At 44.5% G+C, this 20,608-nt stretch overlaps 1 protein-coding gene across 5 annotated transcripts in view; it reads right to left on the minus strand.

The window, feature by feature from the left end:
• The window catches only part of IGSF9B (immunoglobulin superfamily member 9B), a 162,400-nt gene that overhangs the window by 37,546 nt on the left and 104,246 nt on the right, over positions 1-20,608 (minus strand). Inside the window, exon 20 of one of the 5 annotated variants that reach the window (XM_075328955.1) lies at positions 10,256-10,315. The exons of the other annotated variants lie outside the window; for them this stretch is intronic. Within the exon in view, the coding sequence (XP_075185070.1) occupies positions 10,287-10,315 (29 nt within the window). The 3' untranslated portion in view covers positions 10,256-10,286. The remainder of the gene's footprint in view (positions 1-10,255; positions 10,316-20,608) is intronic. 5 annotated transcript variants of the gene reach the window in all.

A 20,608-nucleotide genomic window follows, 5' to 3' on the forward strand; every position in this document is an offset into this window, starting at 1 on the left:
ATATATATATTAAAAGATGGCAACCAGATATGTTGTAAATGGCAGGTAAGTACCACAGAAGTCTCGTGAACCTGGAGGTTTGTTCTGGTACATGAAGTGCCACATGTTTTGCTAAAGTATTCACAGGGCGAGAGTCACAGGTGTGACGTCTGTAGAATCGAGACAGTGTTTGGAAAATGGTGTTCAGGGAGTGTGAGAAGTCTGTGTGAGGGCTCTTCCCCACTTCCGATTTCTATGTGCGAGTGCGATCCGATAAAAAAAAAAAAAAAATCGGATCGCACTCGCACCAGTGTTAATCAATGAGGCCGTGTCCTCTTGCTAAATTATTAACAGCACGACTCGTGCTCTCGGTGAAATCGCAGCATGTTGCAATTTGCCCCGAGTCTCAGTTCTCGCACCCCCATGCAATCCTATGGGGGTGAGAAATAAGTCAGAATCCGGGTGGCATGCGCATGTCATACAGATGGCATACGCATGTCACACGGATCCTGACACTTGCATACCGCGTCAGACTGGCTACCGGAGGAATCTCCAGTAATACCAGGCCTGGCCTCGGTTACATGCACTGAACCCCGGAGCTGTCCCCTGAGCTCCAGAGTGCAGCCTGGACAGTGAGCGCCGAGTGCTGGATTCCCCGGCGATTGCTGTTCAGGTCAGCACAGCTGCAGACAGACCAGACTGATCTCTGGAGCTCAGGTGAAGGATCCGGGGTTCAGTGCAGGTGACCGCAGCCAGGACTGGTATTACTGGAGATTCCTCCCGTAGCCAGTCCTACGCTGCTTGCATAATACTCACATAGCACTCGCACGACGCTCGCATGTCATACGGATGCTATGTGAGGAAAGAAAAAAAACACACACCGTACGCAGATCACACGCAGATCACACACAGGACACTCCACTCACATCTGTAGCCGAGTGTCGCTGTGAATTTTTAACCGCAAGTGGAGAAGAGACCTAAGAAGCAGCCGCAGAGTGTGCTCGCCGGCAGGAGCCAGTGTGGAAGGGCTGCTAAACTCCATCATCAACAGAAATAAACACGCGAAATAGATCCCTCTGTGCGTAATGACTCTATATGATATATAATACAGGTGAAATAGATCCCTCTGTGCGTAATGACTCTATATGATATATAATACAGGTGAAATAGATCCCTCTGTGCGTAATGACTCTATATGATATACAGGGCCGGATTATAGGCGGGGCAGGCGGGGCTGGAGCCCAGGGGCCCCCACCAAAAGAGCTTCTAAGGGGGCCCCCACCATACTTGGCACTAGGCACCTGTCAGCATTTTTTTTTTTCACACCCTCTCCCCCTCCGTAAAGACAGTCTAATAAATCAGCTGTGTTTTCGGGGGGGAAGGGGGGGGGGCACCGCTATTTATTTGCATCTGCGTCTTTAAGACGCAAAAACAAACTGCGGGCACAGGACGCTGATTGACCTCGGAAGTACCAGCGGCCGCTTGAACTTCCGGGGTCAGAGGTGTGCTAATGCTCCCTGCTATGTGCTGCGGCCGTACCTAGAAGCAGGGGCACGGTGTGGTGGGCCGCTGTCTGCTGTCCCCGCTGCGCTCCTTACATGCCAGGCACACTAGCAGGAGCAGGAGGCAGCGCGGTGTGCCGGCTCTGCTGTGTGCCGGCTCTGCTGTGTGCCGGCTCTGCTGTGTGCCGGCTCTGCTGTGTGCCGGCATGTACACTGCAGAGGAGCGCAGCAGAGCCAATGACCGCAGCTTCCTGTTTCCGTTCCTATTCAAATGTATTTGCGTCTTTCAGACGTAAATACATCTGAACAGCGCACCGGGACTGGGCCCCGCCCCCGACGTGCAGCAACGTGATGAGATCAGCACCTTGCTGACGTCATCACAGTGCTGCCGGCGCCACACTGGGGACATGAGGAAGCGAGCGCTCCATGAAGGAGCTGAAGAGACAGGTGTAATTAATGGGGATGAGTGAGGAGGGGCTGAGGACACAACGGTGAACATTTGTGAAGGAACACAGCTCTGTGACAGGCAGAGGAGGAGCACTGTATTCCGAGGGAGGGGGGGAGGCAGGAGTGTGTAGGGATGGAGCAGTGTAATTTGTGTGTGTAGGGGGTGATGAGGGTTGTATTGTGTGTGGGGGGAGGGGTAATGGAGGGGGCATTGTATTGTGTGTGGGGGGAGGGGTAATGGAGGGTGTATTGTGTGTGGGGGGAGAGGTCATGAGGGGTGCATTGTATTGTGTGTGTGTGGGGAGAGGGGTAATGGGTGCATTGTATTGTGTGTGGGGAGAGGGGTAATGGGGGGTGCATTGTATTGTGTGTGGGGAGAGGGGTAATGGGGGGTGCATTGTATTGTGTGTGGGGAGAGGGGTAATGGGGGTGCATTGTATTGTGTGTGGGGGGAGGGGTAATGGGGGTGCATTGTATTGTGTGTGGGGGGGAGGGGTAATGGGGGTGCATTGTATTGTGTGTGTGTGTGGGGGGAGGGGGAGGGGTAATGGGGGGTGTATTGTATTGTGTGTGTGGGGAGGGGTAATGGGGGGTGCATTGTATTGTGTGTGGGGAGGGGTAATGGGGGGTGCATTGTATTGTGTGTGGGGAGGGGTAATGGGCGGTGCATTGTATTGTGTGTGGGGAGGGGTAATGGGGGGTGCATTGTATTGTGTGTGTGTGTGTGTGTGTGTGGGGGTAATGGGGGGTGCATTGTATAGTTTGTGTGTGTGTGTGTGTAGGGGTAATGGGGGTGCATTGTATTGTGTGTGTGTGTGTGTGGGGGTAATGGGGGGTGCATTGTATTGTGTGTGTGTGTGTGTGTGTGTGTGTAGGGGTAATGGGGGTGCATTGTATTGTGTGTGTGGGGAGGGGTAATGGGGGGTGCATTGTATTGTGTGTGGGGAGGGGTAATGGGGGGTGCATTGTATTGTGTGTGGGGAGGGGTAATGGGGGTTGCATTGTATTGTGTGTGTAGGGGTAATGGGGGGTACATTGTATTGTGTGTGTGTGAGTGTGTGTGGGGGGGGGTAATGGGGGGTGCATTGTATTGTGTGTGTGTGTGTAGGGGTAATGGGGGGTGCATTGTATTGTGTGTGTGTGTGTGTAGGGGTAATGGGGGGTGCATTGTATTTGTGTGTGTGTGTGTGTAGGGGTAATGGGGGGTGCATTGTATTGTGTGTGAGGAGAGGGGTAATGGGGGGTGCATTGTATGTGTGTGTGTGTGTGGGGGTAATGGGGGGTGCATTGTATTGTGTGTGCGTGTGTGTGTAGGGGTAATGGGGGGTGCATTGTTTTGTGTGTGAGGAGAGGGGTAATGGGGGGTGCATTGTATTGTGTGTGGGGGGAGGGGTAATGGGGGTGCATTGTATTGTGTGTGTGTGTGTGTGTAGGGGGAGGGGTAATGGGGGGGTGCATTGTATTGTGTGTGTGTGTGTGTGTAGGGGGAGGGGTAATGGGGGGTGCATTGTATTGTGTGTGGGGAGGGGTAATGGGGGGTGCATTGTATTGTGTGTGGGGAGGGGTAATGGGGGGTGCATTGTATTGTGTGTGTGTAGGGGTAATGGGGGGTGCATTGTATTGTGTGTGTGTGTGTGTGTGTGTAGGGGTAATGGGGGGTGCATTGTATTTGTGTGTGTGTGTGTGTGTGTGTGTAGGGGTAATGGGGGGTGCATTGTATTGTGTGTGCGTGTGTGTGTAGGGGTAATGGGGGGTGCATTGTATTGTGTGTGTGTAGGGGTAATGGGGGGTGCATTGTATTGTGTGTGTGTGTGTGTGTGTGTGTGTGTAGGGGTAATGGGGGGTGTATTGTGTGTGTGAGTGTGTAGGGGTAATGGGGGTTGTATTGTGTGTGTGTGTGTGTGTGTGTAGGGGTAATGGGGGGTGCATTGTATTGTGTGTGTGTGTAGGGGTAATGGGGGGTGCATTGTATTGTGTGTGCGTGTGTGTGTAGGGGTAATGGGGGGTGCATTGTATTGTGTGTGTGTGCGTGTGTGTGTAGGGGTAATGGGGGGTGCATTGTATTGTGTGTGTGTGTGTGTGTGTGTGTGTGTGTCAGAGATGTGTGTGTAAGAAGCAGTACTGTGTGTGTATATATGAATTAGAGCAGTCTGTGCGTCCCCCCCCCCAGAACTATATGGGTTCCCCAGAGCGCTATGTCACCCATCGCAGTGATGAGTACACCAGCAGAGCTGTTTGCCACTCCAGTAACGTCTATGCCCCCTGCCCCTCCTGTAATGTATATATTGTAGCCCCCAGCCCCTCTTGTGATGTATATACAGCAGTGCTGTCAGTGTGCAGTCATGTGTGTTAGTGACAGCCATCGTGAAACAGCCACATGTCCTGAAGGAGCTAGACGGAAACAAGCGGGAGAGGTGAGTGAGGCTGCTGGCGATTTCCCCATATTAATACCTGTAAAGGCTCATGCACACGTAACTGCTGAATATTCTGCAGCGATTTGACAGCACATGTGCGCGTCAAATCGCTGCAGAAACACTGCATAATGGATTCAGTTTTTCTGTACAAAAAAAGCCGATTTCCTGCGCTCTGGCTGCTGCCCCCACCATAGACAGAGCGGGAGCTGCATCCATAGCGCACGGAATAATTGACATGCTCATTTTATGAACGCACGGATTTGGGTCAACATTTTAGCACCCAAATCGCTGCGTTCATAAAAGCAATGGGTGCACGTATCATGCACAATCTACATAGATTGTATAGGGGACGCAGGACGCATGCATTTACACTGCAGTGCTATACGCAGCGTAAATGCATGTAATTACGCAACGTGCGCACGAGCCCTAATGCGTCTGTCTGCATGTGTGTCAGTGTATATAACTGTGCATATATTTGTCTGTTTATATGTATTTTTCTGAATTTGTCTTCAAATATGTATATACGCATGCTTGTATGTGTGTGGATGTGCGTGTCTGTGTGTGGATGGGGCCCACTGAGACTCACCCGGAGGCCACAAAACCCTGGAGCTGGCCCTGGCTGCCTTAACATTGGGATCAATAAAAAATATGTGACAAAAGCGGGCTTTACACGCTACAATATATCTAACGATGTGTCGGCGGGGTCACGTCGTAAGTGACGCACATCCGGCATCGTTAGTGATATTGTAGTGTGTGACAGCTACGTGCGACCCTGATTGTGCGTTAAAACGTTGATTGCTGACACGTCATTCATTTTCTAAAAATTGAACGTCTTTGTTCATCGTTCTTGAGGCAGCACACATCGCTCCATGTGACACCCCGGGAATGATGAACACAGCTTACCTGCGTCCCGCCGGCAATGCGGAAGGAAGGAGGTGGGCGGGATGTTTACGTCCCGCTCATCTCCGCCCCTCCGCTTCTATTGGCCGGCCGCTGTGTGACGTCCCTTTCACTTCAGGAAGTGGATGTTCGCCGCCCACAGCGAGGTCATTTGGAAGGTAAGTACGTGTGACGGGGGTTAATCGTTTGTGCGACACGGGCAACAAATTGCCTGTTCCGCACATACGATGGGGGCGTGTGCGATCGCATACGAGATCGAAATGTGTAAAGCAGCCTTAACTCTACTTTCTGTGTGTAAGTGGACAGCTGTGATTTATCCTGGACTGTATCTGTATTGTAGTGCTGTAAATCTGAATGTGGCAGAACAGGATAAGATAAATGTTCATTGCATTTATATCTAAATGCTACGGTTCGTGCTCTACTGTTATGGCTAAAAATGTTAACGTTATGGGGCCCCCACCAGATTTTCTGCCCAGGGGCCCCCACCAACCTTAATCTGGCCCTGATGATATATAATACACGTGAAATAGATCCCTCTGTGCGTAATGACTCTATATGATATATAATACACGTGAAATAGATCCCTCTGTGCGTAATGACTCTATATGATATATAATACAGGTGAAATAGATCCCTCTGTGCGTAATGACTCTATATGATATATAATAAACACATGAAATAGATCCCTCTGTGCGTAATGACTCTATGATATATAATACAGGTGAAATAGATCCCTCTGTGCGTAATGACTCTATATGATATATAATACAGGTGAAATAGATCCCTCTGTGTGTAATGACTCTATATGATATATAATAAACATGTGAAATAGATCCCTCTGTGTGTAATGACTATATGATATATAATACAGGTGAAATAGATCCCTCTGTGCGTAATGACTCTATATGATATATAATACACGTGAAATAGATCCCTCTGTGTGTAATGACTATATAATAAACACGTGAAATAGATCCCTCTGTGCGTAATGACTCTATATGATATATAATACACGTGAAATAGATCCCTCTGTGCGTAATGACTCTATATGATATATAATACAGGTGAAATAGATCCCTCTGTGCGTAATGACTCTATATGATATATAATAAACACGTGAAATAGATCCCTCTGTGCGTAATGACTCTATGATATATAATACAGGTGAAATAGATCCCTCTGTGCGTAATGACTCTATATGATATATAATACAGGTGAAATAGATCCCTCTGTGTGTAATGACTCTATATGATATATAATACAGGTGAAATAGATCCCTCTGTGTGTAATGATTCTTTATGATATATAATACAGGTGAAATAGATCCCTCTGTGTGTAATGACTATATGATATATAATACAGGTGAAATAGATCCCTCTGTGCGTAATGACTCTATATGATATATAATAAACATGTGAAATAGATCCCTCTGTGCGTAATGACTCTATATCATATATAATACACGTGAAATAGATCCCTCTGTGCGTAATGATTCTATATGATATATAATACAGGTGAAATAGATCCCTCTGTGTGTAATGACTCTATATGATATATAATAAACACGTGAAATAGATCCCTCTGTGTGTAATGACTCTATATGATATATAATACAGGTGAAATAGATCCCTCTGTGTGTAATGACTCTATATGATACATAATAAACATGTGAAATAGATCCCTCTGTGTGTAATGACTCTATAGAATATATAATACAGGTGAAATAGATCCCTCTTTGTGTAATGACTATATAATAAACACGTGAAATAGATCGCTGTGTGTAATGACACTATATAATATACACGTGAAATAGATCCCTCTGTGTGTAATGACTATAGAATATATAATACAGGTGAAATAGATCCCTCTGTGTGTAATGACTATATAATAAACACGTGAAATAGATCCCTCTGTGTGTAATGATTCTATATGATATATAATAAACACGTGAAATAGATCCCTCTGTGTGTAATGACTCTATATGATATATAATACAGGTGAAATAGATCCCTCTGTGTGTAATGATTCTTTATGATATATAATACAGGTGAAATAGATCCCTCTGTGTGTAATGACTCTATATGATATATAATGAACACGTGATAGATCCCTCTGTGTGTAATGACTATATAATATACACGTGAAATAGATCCCTCTGTGTGTAATGATTCTATATGATATATACTAAACACTTGAAATAGATCCCGGTGTGTAATGACGCTATATAATATACACGTGAAATAGATCCCTCTGTGTGTAATGACTCTATATGATATATAATAAAACATGTGAAATAGATCCCTGTGTTTAATGACTATATAATATACACATGAAATAGATCCCTCTGTGTGTAATGACTATATAATATATAGGAATAGATCCCTCTGTGTAATGACTATATAATATACACGTGAAATAGATCCCTCTGTGTGTAATGACTCTATATGATATATAATAAAACATGTGAAATAGATCCCTGTGTGTAATGACTCTATATGATATATAATAAAACATGTGAAATAGATCCCTGTGTGTAATGACACTATATATTATACACATGAAATAGATCCCTCTGTGTGTAATGACTCTATATGATATATAATACAGGTGAAATAGATCCCTCTGTGTAATGACTCTATATGATATATAATACAGGTGAAATAGATCCCTCTGTGTGTAATGACTCTATATGATATATAATAAACATGTGAAATAGATCCCTCTGTGTAATGACTCTATATGATATATAATACAGGTGAAATAGATCCCTCTGTGTGTAATGAAACTATATAATATACACGTGAAATAGATCGCTCTGTGTGTAATGACACTATGTAATATACACGTGAAATAGATCCCTCTGTGTGTAATGACTCTATAGAATATATAATACAGGTGAAATAGATCCCTCTGTGTGTAATGACTCTATATGATATATAATAAACACGTGAAATAGATCCCTCTGTGTGTAATGACTCTATATAATATATAATACAGGTGAAATAGATCCCTCTGTGTGTAATGATTCTTTATGATATATAATACAGGTGAAATAGATCCCTCTGTGTGTAATGACTCTATATGATATATAATGAACACGTGATAGATCCCTCTGTGTGTAATGACTATATAATATACACGTGAAATAGATCCCTCTGTGTGTAATGACTCTATAGAATATATAATACAGGTGAAATAGATCCCTCTTTGTGTAATGACTCTATATGATATATAATAAACACGTGAAATAGATCCCTCTGTGTGTAATGACACTATATAATATACACGTGAAATAGATCGCTCTGTGTGTAATGACACTATATAATATACACGTGAAATAGATCCCTCTGTGTGTAATGACTCTATAGAATATATAATACAGGTGAAATAGATCCCTCTGTGTGTAATGACTATATAATAAACACGTGAAATAGATCCCTCTGTGTGTAATGATTCTATATGATATATAATAAACACGTGAAATAGATCCCTCTGTGTGTAATGACACTATATAATATACACGTGAAATAGATCGCTCTGTGTGTAATGACACTATATAATATACACGTGAAATAGATCCCTCTGTGTGTAATGACTCTATATGATATATAATACAGGTGAAATAGATCCCTCTGTGTGTAATGACTCTATATGATATATAATGAACACGTGAAATAGATCCCTCTGTGTGTAATGACTATATGATATATAATAAAACATGTGAAATAGATCCCTGTGTGTAATGACACTATATATTATACACATGAAATAGATCCCTCTGTGTGTAATGACTCTATATAATATATAATACACGTGAAATAGATCCCTCTGTGTGTAATGACTCTATATGATATATAATACAGGTGAAATAGATCCCTCTGTGTAATGACTATATAATATACACATGAAATAGATCCCTGTGTGTAATGACTATATAATATACACGTGAAATAGATCCCTCTGTGTGTAATGACTCTATATGATATATAATAAAACATGTGAAATAGATCCCTGTGTGTAATGACTCTATATGATATATAATAAAACATGTGAAAAAGATCCCTGTGTGTAATGACACTATATAATATACACATGAAATAGATCCCTCTGTGTGTAATGACTCTATATGATATATAATAAACATGTGAAATAGATCCCTGTGTTTAATGACTCTATATAATATACACATGAAATAGATCCCTGGGTGTAATGACTATATAATATACACGTGAAATAGATCCCTGGGTGTAATGACTATATAATATACACGTCAAATAGATCCCTCTGTGTGTAATGACTATATAATATGTAGAAATAGATCCCTCTGTGTGTAATGACTATATAATATATAATAAAAACGTGAAATAGATCCCTGGGTGTAATGACTCTATATAATATATAGGAATAGATCCCTCTGTGTGTAATGACTTTATATAATATATAGGAATAGATCCCTCTGTGTGTAATGACTCTATATAATACATAGGAATAGATCCCTCTGTGTGTAATGACTCTATATAATATATAATAAACGTGAAATACAGCTCTGGCAAAAATGAAGAGACCACTGCCCAATTTTATAAAATCATCTCCTCTCCATGTCTGACAGGCAATCGATTCCAGTGTCCGTTGAATTCCACCAGAGTCCACCCCATTCTACCTAATGTGCTTCTGATTAGGTGATCACCTGAACCAAATATTATTTAACGAGGGAAAGTATGAAAAACACTGCTGTGGTCTTCAGAATCCTCAATAGGATTGCAATAGGACAAGCTGGATGTCAAAACAAGTGCTAGTAATACCCCAAAAGTAATAGGAATGAAAAAACCATGCCAAAGGAATATAAAAGAAAAGTCTTGAGTGAGGAAAAGAAGGGCTAAATTCTGGCTTTACCATGTTGCCTCCATCCTTAAAATTTCTAAGACGGCAATCCATTACAACAAGGTTAAGCAGCAGACATTGTGGACAACAAAGCTACAGACCAGCAGAGGGCGAAAGCGACTCTCCACTGACCGGGATGACCGTCATCTTATTCGAATATCACTCAGCAATCGCAGGATGACATCAAGTGACCTACAAAAGGAATGGCAAATGGCAGGTGGGGTGAAGTGCACGGCAAAAACAGCTAATAACAGGCTCTGAAAGGCAGGGCTCAAGTCATGTAAAGCTAGAAAAAGTCTTTCATCAATGAGAAGCAAAAGGAGAGCCAAAGATCGAAGGATTGGACCATAGAGGACTGGAGTAAGGTCATCTTCTCTGAGGAGTCTAATTTTCAGCTTTGCCCAACACCTGGTCGTCTAATGCAGAGGTTCCCAACTCCAGTCCTCAAGGCACACCAACAGTGCATGTTTTCAGGATTTCCTTAGTATTGCACAGGTGATAATTTAATCACCTGCAAAGGTGCTGAATCCAAAACCCATGCAATGCTAAAGAAATCCTGAAAACAAGCACTGTTGGTGTGCCTTGAGGACTGGAGTTGGGAACCTCTGGTCTAATGGTTAGACATCGACCTGGAGAGGCGTACAAGCCACAGTGTCTTGCACCCACTATGAAATTTGGTGGAGGATCGGTGATGATCTGGCGATGCTTCAGCAAGGCTGGAATTGGGCATATTAAACTTTGCGAAGGACGTATGACTCAAGCTTCATACAAGGGTATCCTGGAAAAACAGCGGCTTCCTTCTGCTCAGGCAATGTTCCCAAACTCTGAGGACTGTTTTTTCCAGCAGGACAATGCGCCATGCCACACAGCTAGGTCAATCAATGTGTGGATGAAGGACCACCACATCAAAACCCTGTCATGGCAAGACTAATCTCCACACCTGAACCCCATTGAAAACCTCTGGAATGTAATCAAGAGGATGATGGATAGTCATAAGCCATCAAACAAAGAAGAACTGCTTACATTTCTGCACCAGGAGTGGCATAAGGTCACCCAAAAGTAGTGTGAAAGACTGGTGGAAAGCGGCCAAGACGCAGGAAAGCTGGGATTAAACATCATGGTTATTCCACAAAATATTGATTCCTGAATCTTCCTGAGGTAACACATTATTATATTGTTGTGTGTAAATTATTATAAACTTGTTTTCTTTGCATTATTTGAGGTGAGAGCAATGCATTGTTCTGTTATTTTCACCATTTCTCATTTTCAGTAAACAAATACAACATTTATTGCTGGAAATTCGGAGACGTCGTCAGTGGATTATAGAATAAAAGAACAATTTACATTTTACTCAAAATTACAAAGAGAAAAATCAGAAAAACTGACAATTAGGAAATGGTTTCTTAATTTTTGCCAGAGCTACGTAAAATAGATACACTTGTGCAATAGAGCCCTCTGTGTATAATGACTATATCAGGGGTGGGGAGCCTCCAGACCGCAGGCCGTTAACGGCCCGCCATAACTTTTTATGCGCCCCCAGGCACATTCACAGAGATTGCAGTGCTGTGGCGGCAGCCGCGCCTTTCCCGGCTGCCGGACCTTTAAATCCCATTGCGTGATGCGAGGAAGCGCATACTCCCTGGCTTGTGGGTAGATGCTACAATGTACAGGCTCATTCCAGATACTGATTACAGCCCGTACATTGTAACAGACTCACTACTAAGCGCTAGAATGTATGGGCTCCTTCCGGGATCTGACTGCAACCCGTACATTCTAGGCTCAACCCTGACCTGTGCTAGAGTGCTAGTGGCTGTCTGTACCCCCTGATGTCTAAGCTCCCCCAGTACAGTCCGTGCCCCCCAGTGCAGTCCGCACCACCTAATGCTGTCCATGCTGCCGCCAGTGCTCTTCGTGCCCCACTTATGCAGACTGTGCTGCCAGTAGTCTGTACCCTCCAGTACTGGGGGGTGGCACACAGTGCTTTGTACTCGCCGCTGCTGTCCATTCCCCTCCACTGCTGTCTGTGCCCCCTCAGTGCAGTCCATGCCCTCTTGGTGAAATCTATGCTCCCCCAGTCCTGTCTGTGCCTACCTAGTGCTGCCACCTAGTGCTCTCCGTGCTGCACGAACCTCTGCCAGTGTTGTCCTTGTCCCCCAGTCCTGTCTGTGCCCCCCTCCCCCCCCCAGTGCTGTTTGTGCCACCACCAGGGCTGTCTGTGTCACCTTCAGGGCTGTACGTGCAACTGCTGTCTGTGCCCCAGCCCCTCCTGTGATGTATATGCCCCCCTCCCCTGCTTAATGTACATGACCCTGCCAACATTACAGGAGAGGGTGGGGCATATACATCACAGAAGAAACTGGGGCTTGATGTACATGCCCAAGCTTCTCCTTCGATGTATATAACCCAACCTCTCCTGTGATGTGTATGCTCCTGCCCCTCCTGTGATGTACACGCCCCATCCTGTGGTGTAGCCTTTCCTGTGATGTAAATGCCCCAACCCCTCCTGTGATGTACACGCCCCATCCCCTAATGTGATGTACATGCCCCAGCCTCTTGTGTAGCCTCTTCTGTGAGGTGTATTCCCCCAAATCCGCCTGTGATGTGTATGCCCCAGCCTCTCCTGTGATGTACATGCCCCAGCCTCTCCTGTGATGTACACTACCGTTTCAAAGTTTGGGGTCCCCCAGACAATTTTGTCTTTTCCATGAATATCCTACTGTTATTTATCAGATGAGTTGCATAATGAATAGAAAATATCGTCCAGACAGTGACGAGGTTAGAAATAATGATTTTTACTTGAAATAATACTTTTCTCCTTCAGACTTGGCTTTCGGCACAGAATGCTCCTGTCACAAACCACCGGGGGGTCACTCAGAAATCCCCCGCGCTGGCTACCAGTACGTCACAATCGGGGGGTAACAAGTGGGGGTCACCCCTCCTTTATACCTCCCGACCGACAGAGCACGTGATGCGCTCTCTAGCGCCCCTCTTATAGTCAGGCCAATTATGGAATTGCCCGACAATAAGCAAGGAGGCCGCTATACTACTTATGCCGATTATTGAAGGGTCCCCGGTGAGAGTAGGGTATATATTCCCCCGACCTCCGCGGGCGGAATATATAAAATCTCCCCGAATCTCACTGGCCTCCCCACAATAATCCTTGGCACAAACTCGCTGCCACCAACCGCTTCACGGTAACTATTAGCCGAACACACAGACGTGGGATTCAAGATCGAGATAACAGAACAGCCCAAGATTAATTATATAATTTAATCGCCTAAAGCACACTAGAAACTACAATATATACAATAGGGAATCTACAGAATATACATATGTCAGAGTACAGTTACAGATAAAGCATGGGTTATAAACAGGTATACAATTACATCAGTTACCTTGTGTGTCTGGCCACAGGGGGGCGCTGTAGACCAGGTTTCCAGGAACCCCCTCACAGGTCTTTCCCAACCAGGCCCCCGAGCAGAAGAACACTGGAAAATGGCCGAAGTAGGGTTATCAACCTGGGCAGATCCAGGTCCCCTCCTACCTTAGTGACCTCACAGGGAAGCACTGCCACTCCCCCTGCATGGATCAGAATTATCCAGCAAAGGGGATATTGGCCATAACTTTGCCTGGGAGCGTCGTAGGCAGACGCCAATGCTCTCATTGTGACAGTTATGAATTTAGCTACAGAACGAGGGGACTCATGACCTGTCTACGAGTTCCCATATGGCTGATATCACGCCTGGGGTATTTCCCAAGCTCCCCCTTCCATAAAAAAGGTGTGCCAGCATCGTCCGCCTGCGCAAACACCATTTTTATGGTTGCCATATTTATCGGAGATATGGCTTGCGAGATATGAACCATTTTTTACTGGAGTCGTTCTGTCTGGCTACTTCCAAGCCTTGCTAATGAGATACAACTCTTGTTACAGGGTGACGGCAGGGAGTCATCCTGGGTCCATTGTCCTCACATCATCTCATCTCCATATCAGAGGAGATGGCTGTTGGAGGTGTAAGTGGGATGTGACACCTTCACAGATGCTGGACATTTGAGCACAAGAAGGGAGGGGGGCACTGCCAGGGAGTGATGAGAGCAATTATGACTTCTAGTCATAATTCCTCTTCATATCCCAGGATTTACCTCACAGCTCCTTTGCAGCAATTCCAGCCTTGCAGACCTCTGGCATTCTAGGTGTTAATTTGCGGGGGTAATCTGGAGATATTCCCCCCCCATGCTTCCTCCCTCCCACAAGTTGCTCCAAACACCTCAAACTTTGATTAGTCTGTCCATAACACTTTTTTTCAATCTTCCTCTGTCCAATGTCTGTGTTTTTTTGCCCATATTAATCCTTTCCTGTTAATAGCCAGTCTCAGTTATGGCTTTTTCTTTGCCCCTCTGCCCTGAAGGCCGGCATCCCGGAGTTGCCTCTTCACTGTAGCCGGTGACACTGGTGTTTTGCGGGTGCTATGCAATGAAGCTGCCAGTTGAGGACCTGTGAGGCGTGGATTTCTCACACTGGAGACTAAATGTACTTGTCTTGTTGCTCAGTTGTGCACCGCGGCCTCCCACTTCACTTTCTACTCTAATTACAGCCTGTTTGTGCTCTCCTCTGAAGGGAGTAGTACACACCGTTGTAGGAAATCTTCAGTTTCTTGGCAATTTCTCGCATGGAATATCCTTCATTTCGAAGAACAAGAATAGACTGGAGTTTCACATGAAAGTTCTCTTTTTTGGTCATTTTGAGAGTTTAATGGAACCAACAAATGTAATGCTCCAGATTCTCAACTGTTGTGAACACATTTGGACTGGGTTCTAGTTTTGGGCTCCCTCTAGTGGCCAATGCTGGTAGTGGAGTTTTCTTGCTTGATAGAGGCCAGACAGCTGATGAGGATTGGAAGACAGGTGGTTCTGACTGGCCTATATAACTGTAGTGCTCTCTTGTTCCTGGCCGGTGCTCTATTTTTCCTCCTGTGTTCTAGAACATCCTGAAGCCATCCTAACCTTCTGTTTCTACCTGGACTAATTTCAGATAAGTCTGGTCCTTGTACGTTGCTGGTTGCTTCAATTTACCAGTTTGCTGTTTAGGTACGAAGGCTTATTTTCTGATTTTTCTTATGTGGAGTCTGGGTGGAGTTGGATCATTCCCTTCTGGGAATGTCTGTGTACCTTGCTTCAATTTTCTGCAGTATATTTTGTTTTGTCATGCTTGGTACTGATTTCTGTCCCTCCTCTATATTAGTGTGTTGCTTGGATCCCAGTAACAACAGAGTACTGATATAGTGGGGGCAGAGTCCGTGTGGACTCAGTATTTTTCCATATCAGGCATGTTGGTATTTTCTAGGGTTTTGCACGGCTGCAGACAGTGCTCTTTCCTATCCTTTCCTATATAGTTTTGGCCTCATCTTTGCTGAATCTGTTTTCTTCCTGTGTATTGTGTTTTCCTACATCACCGTAATCTTTATATGTGGGGGGCTACCTATATCTTTGGGGGACTGCTCCGAGGCAGATTAGCTTTTCTTGTATATCTCTCTGTAGGAATAATTAGTTCTCCAGCTGTGTCGAGGCGGGCTACTTCTAGTTGTGTGTCAGTGTGTGAGGTCTGCAGTTCGCTAGGATTCTAACCACTCTGGTGACACTCTGGGATTCCCAGTTTTTGTCCTTTTTTCTGAACCTCTTTGGTCACTGAATCACAACAGTAGCACCAGCCATATTTAGATCCTAGGGTACTCAAAAGAAGGAAGAAAAAAAAAAAAAAAAAGTAAAAAAGTGTGTGTCTGAATGTGTGTGTGTGTGTGTGTGTGTGTATTTTTCCTCTGGGTACCATGGAGGATCTTGTGCTGCAATGGATGTTACACAATTAGCCGAGCAAGTTGATCAGCTTGCTTCTCGGGTTAAGGATATATCCGATTATCTTGCTCAGACACCTACTGTAGAACCTAAGATCCCTGTCCCTGATTTGTTTTCTGGGGAATCGGTCTAAATTTTTGAACTTTAAGAACAATTGCAAGTTATTTTTTGCCTTGAAACCAAAGTCCTCAGAGTCTTCCAGGCAGCGAGTTCAGATTGTTATCTCCCTGTTGCGTGGTGACCCCAAGGAATGTGCTTTTTCCCGGGCGCCTGAAGATCCTGCTCTTCCTGATGTGGATTTTTTTTTCAGGCTCTGGGGTTGTTATATGATGAACCCAATGCTACTGATCAAGCCGAGAAGACATTATTGGCTTTGATCCAGGGTCAGGAACCCACAGAGATATATTGTCAGAAATTTCGGAAGTGGGCGGTCCTTACTACATGGAACGATGCAGCTCTTGCGGTTCTCTTTCGGAAGGGTTTGGCAGAGCCTTGAAAAGGATGTTATGGTGGGCTTTCCTGTCCCCTCTGATCTCAATGACTATCTCATTGGCCATTCAGATTGATAGATGTTTATGAGGCGTTAGACAATGTGAGCAGAGGTGTCACTCTCAGAGCAGTCTCCGGAGCCTATGCAGTGTGATAGGGTCCTTTCTAGGGCTGAACGGCAGGATTTTAGACTGTGTAATAAGCAGTTTCATCTGTGGTGACGCCTCTCATACTATTTCTGTCTCCCCTAAGCGTGAGAAACGATTTGTCCGTTCGTTTACTTTGGGCAGTATACAGTCTAAGTTTCTTTTGTCGGTATCTTTGATCTGTTCCCTATTGTCATTTTCTGCTGAACTTGATGGGTTTTGGGTTTGCTGAGCGCTGTGGTTTTCCTATGGTACCTTTGCATGCTCCAATCCCTTTGAGGGGTATTGATGCTACTCCTTTAGCTGAAAATAAGCCCCAGTTTTGGACCCAGGTGAGAATGCGGGTCGTGCCTGACCATCAGGAGGTTTGTAAGTTTTTGGTCTTGCATAATTTACATGACATTTTGGTACTGGGATTCCGTTGGCTGCAAACCCATAATCCAGTTCTTGATTGGACATCTTTATCTGAGACTAGTTGGGGCTGCCAATGTGTGCATAGTGATACTCCTGTTTTGTCTATTTCATCTCAGACACAGGAGGTCCCTGATGTTTTGGCGGATTTCCTGGATGTATTTAACCTTCGTCAGGCTGCATAATTTTCCAACGTTAACAGCGACCCCTTATCTCGGAAGGGGGTGGAGATATTTTATTGAAATTTGGCCAATATATTCTGGACCAAAACTGCAGAGATGTCACAAAATTTCAGCCCTCTACGGCTTTTGGAAAAAGAAAAAAAATGTATTGCAATTTTAAAACGGAAGAGGTACTATTCAGCCGGACAAAGGTTAATGAGACCGAGGCTGCGTCTTTGCCTCCACATAGGGACTAGGATTGCGCTATTGAATTAGTGCCTAGTTGTAAATTTCCTAAGGGACGGCTTTTCAATGTATCTGTACCTGAACATGTTGCTATGCGGACTTATATTAAGGAGCCTCTGGATAAGGGTCACAGCAGACCGTCATTTTCACTTTTGAGCGCCTGTTTTTTCTTTGTGGCCAAGAAGGATGGCTCATTGCGACCCTGTATTGACCATAGTCTCCTTAATAAAATCATGGTTAAATATCAGTATCCGTTGCCTCTGATTTCTGACCTGTTTTCTAGAGTGAAGGGTGCTAGTTGGTTTACTAAGCTCGATCTTCGGGGAGCATATAATCTCATTCGCATTAAGCAGGGTGATGAATGGAAGACGGCGTTTAATACCCCTCTCAGTGGCATTTTGAGTACCTAGTGATGCCCTTTGGGCTCACTAATGCCCCTTCCGTCTTCCAGTCTTTCATGCATGATATTTTCCGGGACTTTGTTGACAAGTTTTTGATTGTCTATTTTGGACGACATTTTGATTTTTTCTGATGACTGGGATTCCCATATTGAACAAGTTTGCACAGTGTTTCAAGTTCTCAGGGGCAATGCATTATATTTCAAGGGATCGAAATGTCTTTTTGGCGTACAAAAGATCTCTTTTTTGGGGTTTATGTTGTCCCCATCTTCTATTGAGATGGATCCAGTCAAGGTCCAGGCCATTTATGATTGGGTTCAGCCTACTTCTTTGAAAGCCCTTCAGACGTTTTTGGGTTTTGCTAATGTCTATCGTGAATTCATAGGCAATTTTTCCAGTATGGTCAAGCCATTGACTGATTTGACCAAGAAGGGAGCTGATGTTGTGACTTTGTCTTCAGAGGCAGTCTTGGCTTTTCAGGAGCTTAGAAAGCGGTTTACTTCTGCTCCAGTCTTGCGGCAGCCTGATATGTCTATTCCTTTTTAGGTGCAGATCAATGCCTTGGAGATTGGAGCTGGGCCTGTCTTGTCTCAAAGAGACCCTGTGACTTCGTTTCCCAGAAATTTTCACCACCGGAGCGAAATTATGTGGGGAATCGGGAATTGTTGGCTATGAAGTGGGCCTTAGAAGAATGGCGACATTGGCTGGAGGAAGCGAGACATCAAATTGTTATACTCACTGATCATAAGAATTTGATCTATCTTGAATCTGCTAGGAGGTTGAATCCTAGGCAGGCTAGATGGGGATTGTTTTTCATGCACTTTAAATTTTGTGGTCTCTTATATTCCGGGTACTAAGAATATTAAGGCGGATGCCCTTTCTAGGAGTTTCTTTGCTGATTCTCTTGATGTGACTGAGCCTGCTACCATCCTGCATGAGGGAGTGATTCTCTCCGCGATTTCACCCTATTTGAGACTTGCCTCGAGCAATTTCAGGAGAACAAACCTGAAAGATGTCCTGGGGGGAAATTGTATGTTCCTGACCAATGGAGGAGTAGAGCGAGGTCTGAAGTTCATTGTTCCGTGTTGGCAGGTCATCCTGGGATTTTTGGCACCAGGCATTTGGTGAGTAGGTCCTTTGGGTGGCCTTCTTTATCTTGTGATGGGAGGAGTTTTGTGAAGTCATGTGGGATCTGTTCTAGATCCAAGTCGTCTTTTTCTTGTTCTAGTGGACTATTATTGCCATTGCTGGTGCCTAGGAGGCCATGGAACATCTCAATGAATTTTATTTCTGATCTCCCCGTTTCTCAGGGGATGCCTGTTATTTGGGTAATACGTGATAGATTTTCCAAAATGATTCATTTGGTGCCACTGCCTAAATTGCCATTAGCTTCGGAGTTGGTACCTTTGTTTCTTCGTCAGGTGGTTCGTTTGCATGGTAATCCTGAGAATGTTGTGTCCGATAGGGGAGTCCAGTTTGTGTCTAGATTTTGGAGAGCTTTTTGTTCAAGGCTGGGAATGGAGTTATCCTTCTCCTCTGCGTTTCATCCTCAGACTAATGGACAGACTGAGAGGACAAATCAGACTTTGGAAACCTATTTGAGATCTTTTGTGTCTGCGGACCAGGATGACTGTTTTTTTTTTTTTTGTCTTTGGCTGAGTTTGCTCTTAATAATAGGGCTAGTTCGGCCACTTTGAGGTCTCTTTTTTTGCAATTTCGGGTTTCATCCTCGGTTTTCTTCGGAGCAGATGGAGGCTTCCTGTCCGGGTGCTGATTATGTTGTAGAGAAAATGCAGAAAATTTGGGATCAAGTGGTGGATAAATTGTCCCACTCCCAGGAAAATGCGCAACGGTTTGCCAACCGGCGTAGGACTGTGGGTCCCCGGTTTAAAGTGGGGGACTTGGTCTAGTTGTCTTACAGACATGTTCCTATGAAAGTTTCTTCTCCGAAATTTAAGCCAAGGTTTATTGGGCCTTATAAGATTTTGGAGATGATTAATCCTGTTTTTTTCCGTTTAAACTCTTCCAGAGACTTTCAGGATTCAATGTCTTTCATAAGTCATAACTCTTTGTTGAAAAAGTATGATGAACTGGTAGTGCCCATGGCTGCGCCTCCTGATCCTGTGTTGGTTGAAGGGGATCTGGAATATGTAGTGGAGAAGATTTTGGATTCCCCTATTACTAGACGGAAGCTCCAGTACCTGGTCAAGTGGAAAGGTTATGATCAGGAGGATAATTCTTGGGTGTTTATGTTGTGAATGTCAGTTATGCTTTTGCTGGTGTGAGGCTCCCTCTTGTGGCCAGGAATGGTTTGACAGAGACCAGGTATGCTGGAGCAATGGGCGTTTCCATTGCTAACTCTCTGCCTATTTAAGCTTTTGCTTTTTGGCTGTCTGGGCTGATTATCATTTGTTCTTTAGTTAACCAGCCTTTTCATCTTGCTCCAGACTACATCTACCCCAGATAAGTGCTTGGTTCTTTCTGAAGTTTTGTTCTTTTGTTCTTACCTGGGTTGTCAATTATTGTGGTTATTGTCGGTTTATTTGCATGCAGGAATCTTCCCTCTCTGTTGCTTAGCTGGGAAGCTCCCTGCAGCTAGGTTTGGAGACTTTGCTCCTATGAGTCCATGTGTTTGTTGCTTCTTGAATTTTATAATTGTTCCTGCTTTCTGTTCATTAGTTTGACAAGAGCGCCTGATGTAGGACGGGGTGCAGATCGTGCGATCTGAGCACCTTTTTGTACTATCAGGTATTTGGGTTTTTCTCTGGCCACCATCAGTCCCTTCCC

Source organism: Anomaloglossus baeobatrachus, chromosome 11 (assembly GCF_048569485.1).
Source record: "Anomaloglossus baeobatrachus isolate aAnoBae1 chromosome 11, aAnoBae1.hap1, whole genome shotgun sequence".
NCBI lineage: Eukaryota > Metazoa > Chordata > Amphibia > Anura > Aromobatidae > Anomaloglossus > Anomaloglossus baeobatrachus.